Source organism: Haliotis rubra, unplaced genomic scaffold (assembly GCF_003918875.1).
Source record: "Haliotis rubra isolate DU_JTF1 unplaced genomic scaffold, ASM391887v1 Scf990, whole genome shotgun sequence".
In the NCBI taxonomy this organism is placed as follows: domain Eukaryota; kingdom Metazoa; phylum Mollusca; class Gastropoda; order Lepetellida; family Haliotidae; genus Haliotis; species Haliotis rubra.
The window spans coordinates 162,289-183,652 of NW_025767735.1; the positions used below are offsets into that span (position 1 = coordinate 162,289).

The 21,364-nt window shown below is 38.5% G+C and overlaps 1 protein-coding gene and 1 long non-coding RNA gene across 12 annotated transcripts in view; both read right to left on the reverse strand.

Moving 5' to 3' along the window:
- The window catches only part of LOC124265724, a 202,363-nt gene that overhangs the window by 39,397 nt on the left and 141,602 nt on the right, over positions 1–21,364 (reverse strand). For 4 of the 11 annotated variants that reach the window (XM_046700542.1, XM_046700547.1, XM_046700543.1 and 1 more), the window contains 6 exons: positions 11,080–11,439; positions 10,673–10,723; positions 10,496–10,555; positions 9,907–9,987; positions 8,980–9,082; positions 7,245–8,598 (listed from right to left, as the gene is read on the reverse strand). The exons of 2 other annotated variants lie outside the window; for them this stretch is intronic. In XM_046700542.1, the coding sequence (XP_046556498.1) occupies positions 8,001–8,598; positions 8,980–9,082; positions 9,907–9,987; positions 10,496–10,555; positions 10,673–10,723; positions 11,080–11,439 (1,253 nt within the window). In that variant the 3' untranslated portion in view covers positions 7,245–8,000. Of the gene's footprint in view, positions 1–7,244; positions 8,599–8,979; positions 9,083–9,906; positions 9,988–10,495; positions 10,556–10,672; positions 10,724–11,079; positions 11,440–21,364 lie in introns of those variants that run through there. 5 more of the 11 variants (XM_046700540.1, XM_046700539.1, XM_046700548.1 and 2 more) reach the window with 4 other exon arrangements.
- LOC124265739 lies at positions 11,715–13,854 on the reverse strand. Its single transcript, XR_006895520.1, has 2 exons — positions 12,598–13,854; positions 11,715–12,506 (listed from the first exon to the last, which is right to left on the reverse strand). It is a non-coding gene; the product is annotated as an uncharacterized LOC124265739 (long non-coding RNA).

Below are 21,364 nucleotides of genomic sequence, written 5' to 3' on the forward strand. Positions count from 1 at the left end.
ACACTAAAGGTTTTTAATAGCCTGAAGGCACGAAAGTGAATCGGAAAAGATTATGTTTTGTTTATATTTACGGTTTTTATTAATATATCTAAGAACTGTTAATAGTGCGCGAGCTTCTGCTGTGAAAATAGAGCTGTTATTTGGTAATCGAGAAGATATTGTTCTGGATCCAATGACAGTGGCGCAAGCAACTGCGCCACCACCCTTGGACCCATCTGTAAATAATGTATGTATTATATGTATTATTTAATTGATTATATTCTTGTTTATACTGTAATTCATTAGTTGCAGATTTCTTAAACATTGTCAGAGTTAGGTCAACTTCAGGCCTCACCAGTTGCCAAGGAGGAGAAGAAAGAAGACGGGAGGGAGCTATATTTTCCAGCTCACTGCCGGCAGCAGAAATTAATGGTTTAATTCTGTGCCCAAGAGACGGAACATGAGAAGACTTTTTGTTGTATAAATCCTCATAAAGAGGATTGAACACACAGTTAAATACAGGATTAGACTCGTTAGAATAGAGTTTTGTTATATACTGTAATGATAATTTAGTACGACGTTGGTTAAGGGATGGCTCATCAGCCTCAATATAGAGACTATGAATAGTCTCAGGTTTTGGTGATGGACAGAATCAAGTAGTTTAAGGTTGCTTTTGCAGGCTCCACCATATACGATGGAGCCATAATCAAGTTTTGAGCGGACCAATGATCGATATAGGTGGAGAAGGGTAGCTTGATCCCCTCCCATCTTTGAGTTGGAAACAACTTTCAACAAATCAAGGGCCTTCAGGCATTTAACTTTAAGGGATTTAATATGCGGCAAAAAAGTTCAATGGGTGTCAAAAATTAGACCCAAGAACTTGGCCTCCTTGACAACCTTGATGGGAGTGCCATTTAAAGATAGTTCTGGGTCTTTATGCGGCTTATATTTTCTACAAAAGTGTAGACAATTAGTTTTGGACTTGGAAAATTTAAAGCCGTTTTCAAGACACCATTTATTTATTTTATTTAAACACAACTGCAATTGCCGTTCAATCGTATGCATATTTTTACCACGACAAGAAATATTAAAATCATCCACAGCAAGTGATCCATCTATTGAATCGTTTAAAACCTTTGATAAACTGTTGATCTTGATACTAAATAAAGTGACAGACAAAATACTGCCTTGAGGGACACCCTGATCCTGATTGTAATGATCAGACAGGCTGAACCCACTCGGACTTGAAATTGCCTGTTTCTTAAAAACTGTGAAATAAGAAGAGGAAAACGACCCCTCAAACCAAAGTCATGTAAATCCTTCAAAATGCCATTCTTCCAGGTCGTATCATAAGCTTTCTCAAAGGATTCTAAACGTACCAAATGATCAATGGTACTGCGATTTTTCCTGAAACCACATTGAATATTTGTTATAAGGTTATTGGTTTCAAGATACCAAGTTAATCTATTATTCACCATACGTTCCATGGTTTTACAGACACAGCTGGTTAGAGATATCCGTCTGTAATTCGACGGATCTGCATAATCCCTGCCAGGTTTTGGTATTGGGACTACAATGGCATTACGCCATGAAGGAGGAAATTCTCCAGACGTCCATATTTGGTCAAATATATCTAAAAGTGTCATCAGACATGGTTCAAGTAAGTGTTTCAGTAGCTGGTAATGCATATTATATTTTGTCTTTTCTTGTTGTTTCTGCTTTCACAGATTTCGTCATGACGTTGACACTTCTCCTCAGAATAAGACCACCTTGGAAGATACACAATGAGGAAAGTTTGCATTATCACAAATAACTTACTTCCTGGTTTAACATGCATATGTAAGTCATGCTATGCAGATGACTATGTACAGGTCACATTGTACGGGTGGGTATCAACACGATATGAGTGCTACCAACTGTCTATCAATAGGCTGGAGTGAGAGATAGTCGGCCCAATGTGAATTTATCCATCACGAGTTGCTGTCAACTTGCTTAGAAAAATATCACAAGCACGACATTGCGACGTGATAACCACAACATGACAGTAACCGAAATATATCACAGTGACCTGAAATTAGAAGATCCGCTGCGTTTGGTGTCTCGAGCCAATGCTCGGGGTTTAGCCTCAGTTTTCTGTTTGCTGATTTTCAATTGCTGCTGCCACAACTACTACTACTCTTACATACCCGTGCGATTCCGGGTTAGAATTGATCTTCAATTAGCCATGCTTGTCGTGAGAGGCGACTAACAGGATCGGGTGGTCAGGCTAGCTGACTTGGTTGACACATGTCATCGTATCCCAGTTGCGTAGATCGATGCTCATGCTGTTGATCACTGGATTGTCTGGTACAAACTCTGGTTATTTGCAGACTGTCTCCATATAGCTGGAATATTGCTGAGTGTGGCGTCAATCTAAACTCACTCACTCACTACTCATACAACTACTACTACTTCTACTACTCTGCTCTGAACGCTCACTCACTCACCAGTTGTACTGCGTCATTCCATATTAGATATTAGCGAGAAGATTGACACCCACCTACCTGTCATTCTATCAGGTATCTAATCGCTGTTGTGTGAGCATGCACATATTCCTAACTTGTCACTTGTCTAAAAGGACAGCGCACGGTACGATTCCGTATCCAACAGCTTACCGCGACCTAAGTTGTTAAATGTCGACTGATAAATGACTTTTGTGCTGTACACAGCATCACGTGTCTACACAAACTCTATGCTGGTGATAGTCATCAAAGTATTCAACTGAAACCTGATCTGTGTAAAATGCATTCGGGTTGTCAACAAGGAAGCAGTGGGACGTTTGTGAAAGCCATACTCTGTGTAACACTGCCGCCTGACTGACCATTCACAACGACACAATAACCCGTATCGTGCTTCTTTGTTACTACCTTAGTACACGACCACATCTCATGGTAACCGTAACTACTGCACTAACTAATACTGTCAGAGACCTAATGTTACAACGCCTGTGCATATAAGCCACTTCTAGACTTTATCTGTCGGACCGTGGTCACACAGATAGGTATATTGGGTGGTATTAACACCAAAGTCAATTAAAACCTGCCGCGCTAATGCATCTACAGCGCATGCATGTGTGATAACTGACACAACCTCAAACTGAAACATTTGTAAATATTTTCGACGTAATTGAGGATTTGGCACGGGACGTTTGGAGGTGTGTTCATATTCATTTAACAGGTGGAATTTGTATCACTTACACTTTGTTACTGCATCTACGTACAAAGTCAGGATTTTGATGTACTTTAATCTCCACATAATAATTGAGCCCTGAGAAATCCTTCTTTAGTCATCGTTGTGCGTTTGTGAAGAACGTCAGATAACTCGAGGTATTTACGCAGTTCTCTTCAGCTTCGACACTATGGTGTTTGTCTGCAGATTACTATATCAGGGACCATGTCGTCTAAGGTGTCGGATAGGATTGTGCAGATTTGCGCCAATATGGCGTATGACATCAGTTACCTTTGATCATGGGTTGCAATCCGAAGTTTGCCTGAAATATACCTTGGTATAGCCAATGTGATAAAACTTTAGGGTCTGCAACACTTCGGACTTCACTCCCCCATTAAGCAGACCCGAAGTGATGTGATCCGAAGTGTCCTTAATACAGAGTGTTTCTGATGTAAGTGAGAACTTTAATGTGAAATCAAATACAGCATCGCTTCACCATAGGCAGCCGATGTACATATAGAAACTGAGTGAGTGAGTGCGTGAGTTAATATCTAACGTCACATCGGCAATATCTCAGCCATATCGTGACGAAAACAATTTATACAATGAAAACTGAAAACATTTGGAGAGTAAAACCTGTCGACGATGGACAGTAAAAATACTAGAATATCACATATATGAACATAATACTAGCATGTCAAACTAAAAGATTTTAATTAAAGAAGACAATACAATATAAAACACGGGCTATAGATCGCCAACAACTGAAGGTAGATCACGATACTAGGAACCATAGGGACTTACATTACTTTTGCTACCTGCATAGACCCTAGCTGGATTTACACTATCCCTTCAGCCGCCGGCGATGTAGGAAGATTTAACTGATAATCAAAATAACAGAAATACTACGATTAAAAGTGTATTATAACAAAACAAGTCTGAGAAGGTGATATATCTACAAAATGACCCCATGAAATGGGGCAGTGCCTGGAGATTTACTTACTTACTGAATTTTTACTAGCCACGGTCTAGCGGGCCACTGGCTATTTCGTAAAGTCAGCGATATCGACGGAGAAACAGTACTCAAACACCCATATAAGTCGATATAATAAGGTGAAAAGATGTAACGTGAGGTGGCATGTAAATACATTTCATAGTCTTACAAATATTCTTTAAATATCCACACTATGCACATATTGAAAACTGCCAGGTAACCTCGACCCAATACCGCCGCCATATTGCTGAAATATTGTTGAGTGCGGCGTCAAACTAAACTCACCCACTCGACCTAAAATCCATCTTAAAATAACAACTTCCACATCAAGCCCTCAGGACAAGGACCGGGCATACTTCCTCCCTACTCAACCGTATTGATGTTTTTCACTATTGTAACATATTCTAAGACTGATACACAGACTAAAATTCCTTATACCATGTGTACTCCCCAGCAATATTCTTATGACATGCCAGCACAATGTGCGATACGTGTACTAGGAATATGGGTGTACTCAAGAAATGTTCGATCAGCTGACCAACTGCTCGTGACTGTACCAGAATATAAACTGAAATCTTTCGGTACTCGATCCTTCTCTCATGCAGCTGCTTCATTGTTGAACTCTCTCCCACTTAACCTCAAGATGGCACCCATATTAACTGTGTTTTAAATCTTCACTAAAACATACCTCTCCCGACGCTACCGCTAAATGTCTTTACTGTCTTTATCTTCGGTATAACATAATTATGTACATACGCCATGATGCGCTTTGAGTATGTCACTCAGCGCTATATAAATATCATTAATTAGTGCTGTTATATGCATTTACGAAGCTGACGCAGGATTCGTCATCAGGTTTGGAAAATTTTGAAGCAAGAAAGCGGTAATCAAATATCTACAAGTCTAAAATCAGAATCTACATACATGTAGCTGGAATATTGCTGAGTTTGGTGTTAAACAACAAACAAACGAAAAACAAACAGTAACTGGATAGCGCAGAAGGTCGAACGCATCACCCTTACCTGAATATACACAAAATGAACTACTCTTTCTCCAGTTTATGGGACAGACATCCGTTATTCAACACAGATCTTTTTGTTTTTGTATCATTGATTGTGATGTGCCAAGAAATATATTTAACATAACCACCTTCATGAATGAATGAATTCAGTACGTTTATTATGTTGCCGTGTACATCGTTACAGGTCACATACAACGTAAAACACAACTTTGAAGATTCTGATACCTTTCGGTATGGACTTACAGTAACATATTATTAAAAAATTATATATAAAGTTGAAAAATAACGCGATAAAAATTGTGAAATAGGTTCCCGCAGCTTGAAGCGGGGATTTCCTGATTATAAGGTCGTGGTCAGGAATAGTCTAATCTTGGTTGTGTACACAAACAACAAATAGTAAATAATCTACTCGTTACATAAAAGAACCTTGTTAAGGATCTAGATCTACTCAGGTATGTGTCAACCATTTAGGCGTTCGACATTTCAAGGCGGAAAACCTTCGCTGGCGGTTAGTACTCGGAGTAGGCCTTGATATGAGCTATTGTTCTAATGTTTTGACTTTTGTTGATATTTCACAGGCGAGAGCTTTTTAATATGTTATGACAGTAGATTACCGACTTAACTGTTTAACTAATTTCATTTTACTATTTCACCACACGTTCTTCTTACGGAGTCACTTTCTCAGTTCGCTACTTAAAAGTGACGTCATTATTTAACATTGTCAGAATTTCTACCTGTGATATAGATATGCCTCTGTCAAGAGAAAAAACTCAATGTCTGTTTTATTGACACCTATGTGTCTGCCTGCCTGTCTGCTAATGACAATATGCAATACATAACTTTGATCACTGACCTCACGCAATTTGAACTTAACACCTATCAGGCTATACGCCATACACAAAACGCATTGATTTATGGCTCGTTCACCAGAGTTGTGTCTCTGTCACATTACGTAATTACACAGAGAGGCAGGTGTGATACTTGTACACATGACATGTTATGATGGGTTTTTCTATTGCAAAAAATGTTATACACAAAAACTGAGCATGTATTTACAAAACCCAACATCTCTGTACACACACAAAGATCCCTGAGCGTATCGGCAAATGAACCAGCCAGTGAAAGCCTTCCTTACACTTAAGTGCACGCCCATCCACTCCGACTGGGTTCGGTATCCCGGGTGCTTCGTTCCGAGGGAACTTAACCCAAGTACAAAATATTGCACTTTTGATTTGTGATTGTACGCTAATAATTTTGTTTATTTGTTTTTTCATAATCAGCAATGTATATTATATGTCATGAATAAGTGATAATTGTGTTTTAATAATGTTGTTTTTGGGGGGGTTGCATGTGAGCTTTAAGTTAAAATATGTTTCCACTCGCCTAATATGATACTGCACACGACAACGCCAAATCCCAAACAGACCGAACAAAACAAAACCTCCTTGCAGTCAACAACATGGTCGTGCTGACGTGACATGTACGCTCCCTAGGCATGTCCTCCATAGAACACTTGTCAACAGCAACCTCATCGTATAATCGACTAACAAGAGCGGATCTAGGTCCTCAACGTAGAATTGAGACTTATCCGACCTGACGCCATAAGACAAGTGACATCACAGAGCGGTTTTGTGGGTCTTGTAGCAGGTTTGGTCAGTAATACATCGCTTGCTGTATGTCATCTGGAATGTCGGTTTCGTTGAGGTTGTGGTGAGTGCATTTAACTTTATACATCTGTCTTTTGTGGTTTACAAAGAAGGGTGATTTTAATATAAAAGTATCATTTCGTTGTTTCGTTTATCACTCTGCAACTATAAGATGTTCGCATGTAAATACTTCTGACAATCAAGTAACTTTAACACACCTTCAGCCATATGTCACCACGGCTGAACCAACTATCCATTATGCCGATCCTCGCGCTAAGCATGACATAAGCCATTACACTCCACTATAATCAATAATCTAACCCGGACCTTCACGGGTCTCAATGAAAAGATTAATTGACATCATGAACCCCACAACATGCAAATAAATAAACTTTGAAACGTTTTCGTGTCTTTTCATTTTAAATCTTCTTCAAGGAGATGGTGATAGCTGGCATCGGGAGGAAAAGTAACAGTGAATAATTGGAACACGCTGTAACATAAGGAATGCAGCTTTGAAAATGTATTATCCACAAGAACGTCACCTGTAAAAAACTGTCCCGAACGTGTGTTACATAAACTGTGTAATATATTTGATAGTATTATTATTAATTGTTTGATAATCTAGTTTAAATAAAGACAAACCAATTGTACAGACCTCAAAACAATCTGATGCATGTGTCAGCACGTAAAATGTCTTCGAGGGAATACGTTCTCTACAAACGTTTTCAGTTTGTTGTACCATAAATAAATACAATGACTTACAGAAATAAATCGAGCAGTAATTCCTACTCTGACATGCTAAGGCAACTCCAGTAAACATGTGCACCCTACTGACGGATTTACATGCAAGTGAAATTGAAGTACCAGACTGTCAATCAACATACTTGTATAGTAATAAGCAACAGACAAACAAATTGTGATAATAGCAGTGAAAGTTGTCACGCCTTAGATGCATAGGCAACATGTGCTTCGCCTAATATATGATAGAGTAAAACATTGATTTGTGATATTGATAAAAAAGGATGTAATCAGGAAAATTGTTCAGTGGCCCAAATGAGGACATGGTCAAGTTCAAGACATCTGATTATTTAGATAAATGCGCATGTACGATACGAATCAGAACATACACACATATTCCAATTTCGGGATATGCTCATTTCATTTGCCCCGCAACAGAATAGTCAGGGTTATCGTCAATTCCGGATGCAGTATCATACGGAGAGCTAACGGTCTCAGAAGCATTGGTTCCCCTTTGACAATGGTCATAGTCGTCTTCATCTGTGTTCCTTTCGGTAGTACTGAGTTGGGCAACTGCCTGAGTTGCAGAGGCAGCAGTGTCGTAGTCATTCTGGTGTGTCTGAGGGTTGACTTTCTTTTGGAAGAGATTGTAACCGTAATCGTCTTCTCCAGTATTACCTGGTTGAGCCACCGAAGCTGTTGTATCGTAATCACTTGTCTGTTGGGAAGGCTTGTTTCCAATGTGATCATACTCGCCTTCAGCTGCAGAGGCTGTTGAATTGTCTCTTGCAGTTTGCTCCCCAGTAGGTTCAATGGTAAAATATGTGTTTGTAGTTGGAGGAAGCACCATGCCGTCCGCGGTAGCGTAGTCATAGTCACTGTTCAGTGTCCTCAGTTCCTGGATTTCATGGTAGTTGTTCTGTGGGATCTTACCGGCCAAACTGTAGGTCATGTCAGGCTTGGCATCTTTAGAAAGTGATTCGGTCTTCTCCTTCCCTTTGCTTTTTTTTCTTCTGGAAGTCAATTTATAGATAACAGTTAGATTGAACAATTACACAATAACACATTTAATTGCGATATTAATACAATAGCAATCAATACAAACCTCTTGGAACATTTCAGTGACCTTCAAGTCTTTTAAATGTCACCAAGTAAAAATATAAAAGCTTTTCAGTTACTTGCTCCAGAAACATGATTTATAACTGTTTGAACGTGAAGTGTAGTCCAAAGGATTTAATGTGTAAATATATGTTACCTTTCTCTTTCAAAGTAGGTCTGTGTCACATTTGCAAATATTGCTAAGTCTCAGTCACATTTTGCAAATCCGATAGCACCTGAGCAATACTTATAAAGTATGTGTTCAAATATACAAAACTAAATACACTAATACTAACCTGTGCCGTATGATCCACACTGATATTAATGTTACAACCAATACAGCTAAGACTGTGGCCACTACTCCACCAGCTATTGCACCAGTGTTATTTTCCGTCTGTCCTGAAACCAAATCAAGCATCGTTTTTAAATATTGATTCTGTTTTCATATTTATGCAAGACAAAATAACATGGTGAATGTCTGGATTAATGGTGGACAGTATGGGTCAATAAATGCTATTTCTTCATTGTTTCAACAGCTAGGCCTTGTATTAGGCGATAAAGGACATCGGGTTGATCCATGTCGTCGTGTCTGAATTGTGCTGATTCAGACTCGATTACGCCTTGACAGCCGTCATGTAGCTGGAACATTGTCGTTCGCGCCGTCGCACATAACCAGTTCAGATGTTGATGGGTATATTTATCCGTTAGCATTTGAAATAAACTTTACAAATCAATGTTAGAATCATTATCTGTGATTTGTAACGGGCAAGTAGCAGGATGGGTGTTCGCGAGCGTTAACAACGGTTTGCTTTTTATCTTACATCGGTTCCAGTTGCCAAAATGTTCGTAAATAAGCTTTCAGTTTTAAATAAATTGTTTTTGTTGTCTTACTTGAATCAGTTGCAATATGAATATTTTTAGCGTTCAATCGTCGCCTCAACGACTCCATCGCCAACAAGATACACTTAAATGATCTGGTGTAACGGAGTTGTGCAAGCTCGTAAGAGCTTGTATATATTTTGCAGTGTAAGTGAAATGTTTATCTGTAAATTCCAAGTTATTTTCCAGCATACTAGGATCCGCTGACAACTGACAAGTTAAAACAAAACTAACACGAGTAGTAAGCTGTTTGGTGATGTGAAGAACCATATAAACAAATACAGAAATGTAATATGTAATGATTTATACATTCAAGTTTAACTTTATACAACTGGTTATAATACCTGCAACATGAGTGCTGTTGTCCACAGTCACAGTAGAAATTACATTATGGGTCATTGTTAGCATCGTTGTTTTGCTGGATCATACGATAGAAGAAGATATACTAAAATTAGAATCGCTATGCGTCTATCAATTTGTTTGTTCGTCCGTCTGTCTGTCTGTCTGTCTGTCTGTCTGTCTGTCTGTCTGTCTGTCTGTCTGTCTGTCTTCAGGTTTGTTTTAAGTATAACTAAGGCTCGGACAAGTTGGATAACTGTTAAGTACAAATCGAAATTTACCATTACAATACTCTGAATCTGTGAAATTTCTATTGACACTACTTATCCTTCCTATAAATGTACTCATTTTACATTACCCTATGATGTTACGTCTGAAGGAACAAGTTACAATCTTTCTTCAGCAACTTATTCTTGTCATAAGAGGCGACCCACAGGATAAGATCGTCAAGCTCGCAGACTTGGTTGATGCGTGTCATCGAAACCAAAATGTGCAGATCGATGTTCATTCTGTTGGTCACTGGATTGTCAAGTCCAGCCTGGATTATATGTTTAAATTTTACAGACCACCACCGCCGTTAAACAAGAATCAAACCTGATAATATGCTGTGCTCTGTAGAGGAAGCTTGGCTGACTGTTGTCACGGTGCTTGTACCTGTTTGATCAGAGACACACGTTGGTTTAGTTCAGATACAACAGTTACAACGGCACTGGGTCATGCAAGAAAGGATACATGGGCAAAATAGAATGGAAATATTTTGTGGCTGCCTACCTGTGGTCGTCCGTTCCACAGCTTCACACGTCACATTCAACGGTCCTGATGCTGAAAATAGCATAACAAATTGTGTGTAACATACAGCTATGTTATAATATAACATCTACAACTAAAATCGCAATACAATAAAAGCATCAATAACAATAAAAGAGAGAAAACTAACAGCGGATGATACAGTGCAGCCTCTAACACGCTGAAACATAAATTCTGGTCAATTAACATTCACCTTGACGTTGATATAATCTTATTGTGTAAGGACTGATGAATTGTATTTTAAAATTCAGTGAACATTCACGTGAATGAAATACCTCGGGTTGCGTACAATAATTACTGTATGCATTTTGCTGAAGTGTTTTATACAATGTGTGTATAAAAGCATACATGATGTACCGGTCCTTTCTTACCATTGACCAGAAGCCAAATGAATCCTGATAGCAGCCTTGGAATACCTTTAGAGGAGATGTACAGGGAGATTTCCTGTGTTACGTTCAATCTCTCAAACGGTTGGAACACTGTTGAACAATTACTGGTGTTTATGTAGTTCCCATGCAGGACAGACAGCTGGGAAAAGCATTGCACTGAAGGTCCTAGTCCCAGTCTCGCGTCAAGGACGTACACGGATATGCTTTCAGGATTGAGTTCAGACTTGAAGTTGCACACATACATGTTGGTCTGTTGTTCAGAAATGGGCAACACTTCGTGGAAAAGGGAGACTTGAGAAACGCCCTCTTCAGAACCACCGCTGATGTTCAGGGAATCAGCGCCTGGAACATGCATGATGTCAGTCATTAAATACCATAAGATTAATCAGGAAACCTTGACTAAAATATTCTAATCATGTTCGCTATTATTCAAGGAGGTGATTAATTAAAAACATGATTGAGATTTCACCTTTAAATGTGTTTAGAATCTCTGTTAAAATACATTTCTGACTTTTTTGTTCTTATACAACAATGATTTCATGAAAAACGATTCCGAGAATGGGAGAATGTTGTGTTGAAATTTGCAGACAGGGCGATATTCTAATAAAGCTCTTAAATAGCTAAATCAAGTTTAAATGAGTTGAATGTTGTGTCATGATACTTATTTACATCCAAAACATGAATTGTGAGGAAGCGTAAATAGTTTCGCCCATGGGCCACTGTTTCAATTTTGAGTTTTCGAAAAAAGTGAAAAATAAGACAGGTAAATATACTACAATACCATTGTTGCCGTATGCATAGGTTGTATTTTGTTTTGGTGTTTTGTTGAAAAAGTAAGAGCAGTACGTTTGTACAGGTAACAGTGTAACAGCCATCTTTGTTGTGTGGCACTGAATGATTTGACGCATAGATATGAATGTAGTTTCTTAACATGTGACATATTACGATAAATTAGTCTAGTAACCGAACACAAGATTGTACTCTGAGAATATATGACATATATCAAGCGACTCTCAATTTTTGAAACATCTGTCACCGCACTGTGTTTCTACCCGATGTCTAAGATTCAACATGAACAGAACCTGCCTGTGGATTTATTGTGGTGTGATGGAGCAAGCGAGTGAGTTTGGTGTAACTTCACTTTGAACAGGATCCCAGTTTGTATCACGGATTGTCAGCTTGATGAGGCCGGTAAACCACACTGGACGTCTGAGACGTTTATAACTTTAATGATAATCGGGGCGAACCGATATAGGACCCTACGGCCACATGAATGACGTGCCTTATGCGACGGGGCCTACTGAAACTCCGTATGGCTTTTGAAGCAGAAAGAATACATTACAGATATCAAGTCAACCAAATTAAATGTATTCTGCGAACATATTCGCTGAATAGCCGTGCTTTGATTTCTAGCAATGCTTCTGATTAAACAGGAACTGTTTAAGCACCCCCTGAATCCGGTCATCACATACATTTACTGTATAGTTTCGCGTTGGTAACGTGGTTGTGTGAAGTCTGTCATCCAGATAAAATCATGTATGTGTTACGATCAATATTGATCACTTATACATGATATTCCAATAACAGACAATAATTACGATATCCTCTCTTAATATACTCCATCCCGAAGCCTGCTTTAAAAGACTACCTTACTGATATTGCAGATTACCTGTACAAACCGTGCATATATAGTTAGTTATTAATAAACAGGGGATGTGGACCTCGCACTTGTAACGATATATCATAATATATACGATGTTTAGTTTGACTGTAGACATGCTGTTAATTCAGAATTCAGACCGAGGGTTGTTACTTAGTTTGAAAAACTGCAGTGTCATGTGTGACGAAATGAGAAGTGTGGAGTAAAATGTAATTTCAGAAATCGCCACAAAAAAAAACCCATTTCTTAGAGAATTGGTCGTTGTCTTTAAAAATACAGATACATGTGAGAAGGTTGTCGAAGAAATGATGTTTGACAAGAAAGAATAGAGAAAATGCTTTTTTACGTAAAGCAAATACCAACGGCGAATCTGTTATCGCAATAAACCAGATTTTTTAGAAATATGGCTGCTCGTACAACAGCTGAAGCATTTCTGAACCATTTCGTGGTACATTATGGTTTACCAGCAAGAATCCATTCAGATCAAGGTGTCAACTTTGAAAGTCGTCTGATAGAAGAACTTTGTACAATTACCGGAATGAAAAAGTCAAGAACAACACCGTACCATCCCATGGGTAATGGTCAGACGGAGCGCTTCAACCGAACACTTTTGAACATGCTTGGAACTCTTCAACCTGACCAAAAGAAGGATTGGAAAATGCACGTGTCTCCTCTAGTTCATGCCTACAATTGTACCAAACATGAAACTACTGGGTATTCTCCGTTTTATTTGATGTTTGGACGTCATCCACGATTGCCGATAGACCTTGCATTTGGAATTGACCGGGATCACACAAGCCAGTCATTACAATCCTACACAAACTCTCTTCGTGACAGATTGAAGAAATCCTATGAGCTAGCCACTAATATCACTCAAAAGTCTAAAGGAAAACAAAAACAGAACTATGATCAAAGAGCAAGAGGAGCAGCTGTACATATTGGTGATAGAGTGCTAGTGAGAACTCTTGCCTTTGAAGGTAAACATAAGCTAGCAGACAGATGGGAAGTGGATGCTTATGTTGTCAAAGGACACCCAAACCCTACTATACCTGTATTTGTTGTGGAACCTGAGTGTGGGGAGAGTCGAGTAAGAACTTTGCATCGGAATCACCTTCTCCCCATTGGAAGCGTGGATACAGGACCAGGAAAACCACAGCCAAAAACACGAAAAAGAACCAAGATTCAAACTGTACCGAGTAACATGAATGACATGCAGCAACAGGATGATGATGACGAAGTCATTTTGTCTGTTTCAGCCAGTCATACTCCCACAGGTAACATGACTGGTGCTGAGGTTAAACAGATGGAAACAAAGAAACAGGATGAAGGTAGTTTATTCCTTGTTGATGACGCTGTGCCAGATGTAACTGAGCAAGTAACTGGAACAGTGGAATATATCAGTGGTGATTCCCCACCAGAATCAGAGTCCACATTGTTGATTGAAGATCAGGATACCACAGATCTTGTTGATGTCACTTCTGTTACAGATAAAACTGTCATTAATGATTCTGACGTCACAGAGCTTGCTGTTGCCCCTGACGTAGACAACGTCACATATGTTGCAACTAGTATTGACAGTGTTTCGGATGATATTGACACAGAGACTAATAGTAGTCACGAGAATGCACAAGTGAATGATACAAGGATTCAAACTCCTGCTCAAGACATTCCACATGCTCAGATCAGACGCTCAGAAAGAGCTAGACGGAAACCTGCATGGCAAACTAGCGGCGAATTTGTATCCTACCATGAATCAAGAAAATAATAGATTCTGATTGGTTGTTCAGAAAAATCAGACGACATCAATTGTGGATCGACGCTCATCTGATTGTAAGGCCGCTTCACAGCGCATTAACAAATCTTATTGTGAGAACTACTTCCGTTTGACCACAATGATGGCGGATCATAACAACAACTCCATGGATTTTGACGCTGACTTTCGAATTTTCCACATAGGCAATTGGAAATTTTTGGATTAAAAATGCGTTTGATTTCATTGCGCTTCACTGCGCATGTATAGAACACTGCCGCACTACTTCAGCTTGACCACCAACATGACTAATATCAACACAACAGACATGGTGGAAATGCTGATAAAACATTTATTTAAACTCGAAAAATACAATTATATGATTTCCCCCACACAATTATGAGGGAACCTCACTATCATATTACCTTCTATTATAAACATATTCAAACTCAATTACAATACACAGCCCCAAACATAAACAAAACAATATCTAACATATAAATCAGAAAGCCTTGTAAAATTACATCCCTATCTATACAAAATATGCAGCAAAACATTAGTAAACATTTACCTACCTGGTAAATGGTATATTTAATTCCGTTTAGAATGAGAAATTTGCAAGATAGATCTAATGGTCTGGCGAAACACCACATTTATGCCACTCATAGTCATACTCCATCATATCCCGTTGCATCGTTCACAAAATAATTCTGCTCTCTGCCAGCTTCCCCGCAAGGTTGGCACTGTTATGTTCATCTACTTTGAAAAACGCTTGGACACAGTCCAGTCCCAAACGATGAAAACAAAGTTCCAAGGAATCACAACTTAGTCGCATGTACACTAAGCAGCAACACTGTCACTCTTTTGTTGCATGCCGGGGTGGAGGCAGTACGTGAAATCATGATCGGCCGGTCATAAAAATCAACAGTCTTTGATGAGGTACAGGTCACAGGTTGATCAGGAAAGGATCTTTTCTTCGATTCTGCAGGGTTCAGATTCAACAGTCAGTCAAGTATTGTCCACTGTCACTTCAAATTTCAAATTTTCACAAAATGTAAACACTGGCTCGTCCGCCATTTCAAACTGTTGCGTAACTGTCTACTTCGAAGAAAATAAGTAGGTCAGACGATTCCATTATAGTGTGGCCAGGGGGGTACAGTTTCACGGCACACGAAACAATAGGCTGGTTTTAGTCGTGTGGAGTTGGGATGAAAACAAAAACAAGATCTCGGGTATTACATTATTGCATTGAATAAACAGTATTTTGATTTCTTTGGACAGAATATTGTTATGTTGTAATGTTAAAATAATACGAACGGCACCTACCGCTCCCTTCACAGACGAGTTCAATTCGCCTCTCGTCCCATGCCGGATTATGCAGTGTCTTCCGCAGAGCGAGGAAGTTCGATTTTAAATGGGTCATGGCAGAATGGAGATAACCCTAGTGTGTTTGAAATCAGAGACATGCTTTACTGAATTGATGGCGACTAAATTTCAATTGGAACCGAACGCGTATCTCCTAAATGTCAGAAGCAGGTCGACCACCAGATTGGCTGGAGAAAGCAAGATTTTTGGAACATCTTGCAACCAGTGGAACTTACTACACATTACCTTCGAAAGTATCAGATGTTCTCTTGTCGGTTGTCAGGGATAACTGAGTGATGACGGGGACGTCATTTTTTTGATAGGGGGGTAGTGTGTAGCAGAGACATTTGTCATGTTTTTAATAAGTCATTTTTTTTTTTATAGAACTATTTTACAATTATTTAATATAAAATGGTGTTATAGTGTTTTATTGTTAAAGTGAAATAAGAATAAAAATATTATATAAGTCATGAAAAGGTCAATAAAAATATTGAAGGTTGGTGGTAGTGTTCTAAAGTTTGTGGTTTTATGCGTATGTCAATCATATTGATATTTGGTTGTATTTGTCAAGTATTTCAGATGAATTTCATTCATCTGAAACGTTCTTATTATGTTTAGGATTCACAAAATATGCTGGATCTAGAGTATGGTCTCATTCTGGATTATTGTTCATCACATGACCCTAATTCCTATCTTTTAATTGGCTAATTTCAAATTCCTATAATTCCCAAGCACCAATCTGTAATAACACCCCTGTAATAACACTTTACCACAGCACAGCACCCAGGCAACAAGGCAACAAGGTCCACTAAACAGCATCAAACAGGTTAGTTAAATACTTTAACACTAAATTATGCTTATGTGTATTTGTTCTTTTACATCTCATTTAAATTAATTGCAGTCTAAATGTTATTTGGTAATTTGTAATATATGGTCATCTTGTAAACCTACTAAACTTGGTTAATTACCTTAAAGCCAAAGTTCATGTTGTATTGTATTTTAACTCATGTAAAACCAAATAGCATTATAAGTAATGTTCTGTTTTTACAACCATTTTCCTCAGTTTCCCTTAATGTATTTAAGTGCAATGGTTTTCTGTGAGTGGAGAGCAGAAAAATTGTGAAAGCATTGTCATGTTGATGAATGTTCTGTATGAGCAACCATGGCGCTCAGCTTTCCCTTTGTATATGCTTACAATGGGTTTTTTTTGTATTGTGTGAACGGAGATCATGAGTGGTGGTGAATGTATTGTCACAATGATGAATGATGTTTGTAATTGGCACGTCACATATGTATCAGCACAACCCGGTCTAATCAGTAAGGCTCTATTCCACAAATGGTAAGATGTATTTTTATATGTCAATGTATATCTCTCTTTTTTATGTACACCTTTCGGGTAACCTTTAAGGGTTACCAAATATTCATCTGGTTGTATGTCATGTTAATTGTGAACTTTATTGTCTGTCAGATATGTGTACATATTGTTGTAATTTAACATTATTTGGGCAAATGTGTTATTTGGCAATGAATTTGGCAATGAATCTCCTTTGGTGTCACAACCAACGTTGTGCATATTGTTTCATGTTATTATTATTTCCTTTGACAGTTTATAATGTGGTATAATTCACATGTGTAAATGTTAGACTACAGAATTAATTGTGGTAAGCTAATTTTGATACCCATGCAAAAGATGTAATGTGTAAATGTTTCTAAGAATGTTATGTGTGTTTCAGGGCTTGATGTATGATTAAAGAAAATATCTGAACCGCTCCTCACCCCTACAGCGAGTCATGTGATCCATTGACATTACTTGGCAATTTAACCAGCTGTAACACACATAGGTGCCGTGTCCACACATGATTATCCCTTAGAACTCCAGTTAAATCATATTTAATACTTTATGCTGGTGTTGGCACATGACATTATTCAATTTAATGAAGACATATACAATAACATGTGTTGAACGTGACCGTGGTATTATTATCTCTCGCAGGTAGAAGCAGAAATTCAAATCTATAACAAAGCCTGCAAATGTCAATTATAGGAAATGTGTTTAAAGGTTAGAGTTAAAGGCATCTGTTATAGATAGGAACCTTTAAAACTATTTCTTGACACGTATGCCTTAAAGAATAAAGCTGTCTTGGTTTCCCCCTTCCCCCACTGTTAGTTTTAGACGTGTACAATGTGCAATAACTATTCTTCTATCTTCACAATGATAGATCTCAATCAGTGTATCCGGTCCCGTTTGTACTTTATGTCAGTATTGGACACTGTGTCTACCATCTACGCAAGTTTATCGCTTCCAAAAGCAGTATTTAGCCAACATCACCTTTCTGCGGAATAACTACAAAGTAATTGCTTCCTTACTTTCATAACATTATCGAGAGTAATTCGTATCTGAGAACCCAGGTACAACTCACTGCAGGTGACGAATATGTGGATACCATCTGACGAAAAACATCGATTTGTCAGACTTATTCGCTTAATGAAGTTCAAAGAGCGAGCAAGCTCATATTTGGCCATGTCTATGTATACATATTAGGTATACCTCCTTTAGGTTCTTTGCATCCAATCTTCCATTTCCCATGGTGTTGCCAGCGAATTTGACATTTGAACTTTGGTCCTGCGGCTTGCAGGGTTTTCATTCACTTCCATGATACTACCCAAAGTATTGCTAGGGTTAGCATCTTTCCAGCATAACCAGGCACACCTGACCCTTAGGTGAGTCAGCTGGATATACCGAACGTCTTCACGCAAGGTATAAATCATATAACTCACTCATGGTACGATTAACGAATCTGGAATGATGACAAATCATACAGGCTCAACCATCCCCACATTTGCATGTTAACCCTTACTTAATATGAATAGCTTACCAGTGATCTAAATGTACTTATAATACCTTTAGTCGACGAATAATGATTACAATAGTCGTTCAAGAAGGAACAAAAGTGCCAAACTGAGGGATATCGAACTGAGTGCCAGTATGGTCCAGTAACAGGTGACATCAGGTATGCCAGCTGGAAAACCAGTTCGGTTTCAACTCTTCAACGTAGGCCAATGACATGAACACGTATCTAAACAAACAGCATGCGACTAATTTGACATCTGGTACAACATAGAAGCTGAACGCGCTTAGTTTCATTATTCTCAATAATTACTAGAGTTAACTGTGCTTGCTTTGCTATAACATGTTTCACAGTTTTAAGTCCCTAGAGTGGTGATCTATCTTCAGTTGTTGGCGATCCTCAGCCTTATTTTATATTGTATTTTCCTAATTTGAAATCATATTTAGAGATATACTCTAGTTTTATTTCCTATTACTGTGATATACTAGTTGGTTTTACTGTCCTTCGTCGACAGGTCTTTAAAATTTGTGCATTTGTCATGAATTTATCACTATCTTTAGTCACGATATGGCTGAAATACTGCCGCTGTGACTATAAACTTGAACTCACTCACTCACAGTTTTAATGGGTGCTCAGGTTTACATGCCGTTGTGTCATTCAAAAGTAAAGAGTGCTGAACAGATATTTTAACCGGAACATAAATTTAGGACAGATGATTATATTTCGATATCAGTGTTTTATCACACTTAGGTTATAAGTTGCTTCATTGCAATATACAATGTACGTATGTATGGCACACTATCACACTTGAACTATGCAATACATTTTCATTGTAATATTGATTGGTGTTCTTCATAATAAAGAAGCTGACATCCACACAAACTCTCTTCCTCATCTGACATATTTCTGATTTCCGAGATTTCTGACATAGGTGAGATTGAGCTTGTATCCACTTTGAATTTGTTTCAGTATTGAGGATCCACAATACCAGTTCCTCATAATGTGTTGTTTTCCTCATAATAAAAAAGTTGACATCCATAAAAACCTCTCTTCCTTATGTGCATCACTTCTAAGTGCCATTCAAAGACCTGATACGACATCAAGGTGGAGATGATGCAGTTATATTCACCAACAGGTACAACAAGTGCTCCTCATAATAAACAATTTGACATCCATAAAATCTCTCTTCCTTATGTGTATCACTTCTAAATGCCACCCAAAGACCCAATATGTCAGAGTTTGCTTCATATTACATTGCTCATAACCAGTTTTTACCTTTTGGCTCGATTTGTCTCCAATGCCACATATGCATGCACACAAACCCATGCACGATCGCAGAAAACAATACAAAGAGCACACTGACCACGGAATAGGTTTGCCCTTCTGGGATTATTTTCTCCAAGTAAGACCAAAAATGTACAAAAATTCTTGAAAGTATTTCTTTCAATCAGGTATGATGTAACGTTATTCCCATTATGTGCCTAAAATATCACACTCACATTCACCATTTTGATGTTGTGATTCCATTTATTACAATCAAGGAGTTCTTGAGCAATGTGATTTCTACTGTTGTTTCATGCCTATCGCCCAGGTGACTACTGACGTGTCTCCTTTAATAACAGTTGTATATTCATGTTTGCACACAAACCCGCAATTGAAAAAAAATGTGACGTAAAATGTTATGTAAAATACTAAAAATGTAACCATGTTTCACACAAGGATGTTCAAACGTAATACGCTATTGACAAATACACACTAATTTTGCTTATTTGTCACTGACAAAACCAACGGCTGTTAGTAGGAGGGAGAGCGTAATAATGTATTAAATCAAACACCAATATCCTGCCGGATGTGATCACTAAGGATGGCGTTGAGGTAGCGACTGCATGCGCACTGAAGACACCCTGTGTTTCAAAACAGTCCGGATAAAGATGTCCCTGTAGCCTGTACTAAGCAACCTGTTATGGCTCCTGTATTCCGCCGTCACTCCCAGAGAACTACTGTAGCAACTAATATCTATACACTTCCAGACCCCAACTGTCGACAGTGGCAGCAACAAGCATCACTAGGCCCATTACACGAAAATCAGATCAGTTAAGATATGTAAAAGGTTCAGTGTCATTGCCTTGTCTTCTGAATTACTGCCCTCTGTCCAAGGTAAGCGTCCCTAGATAGTGAGGTGGAAGCAAAACCGAGGGTATCGTTATAGCATGATGTAATGCTCCCTCAAAAGCTTACATACGGTTATCCACTAATCGGCCTCAACACTGTTTTCGGATCTGTTACATTGACATATCTATTCAAAGATGCACCAACTGAACATTTTCCTGTTAATGTGCCGTCACACCTGGGCATCTAGTGGCAAATCGGGAGCGTTGCTCAGATCTTCTCACGTCACAAAACAACATTTATTGACTGTCAACAGTGAAGGCAATGATTGCATTTTGCCAGTGACTGCTTTGTGTTTACCTCACCAAATTACTTATTTCTCAAAAAGAAGTTAAAATTGTTAAACGAAATGTAAATGACGACAAAAACTTCGATATGAGTGATCGAGTGAGTGAGTGAGTGAGTGAGTTAATATTTAACGTCACATCGGCAATATTTCAGCCATATCGTGACGAGAACATTTGATATGGGAAT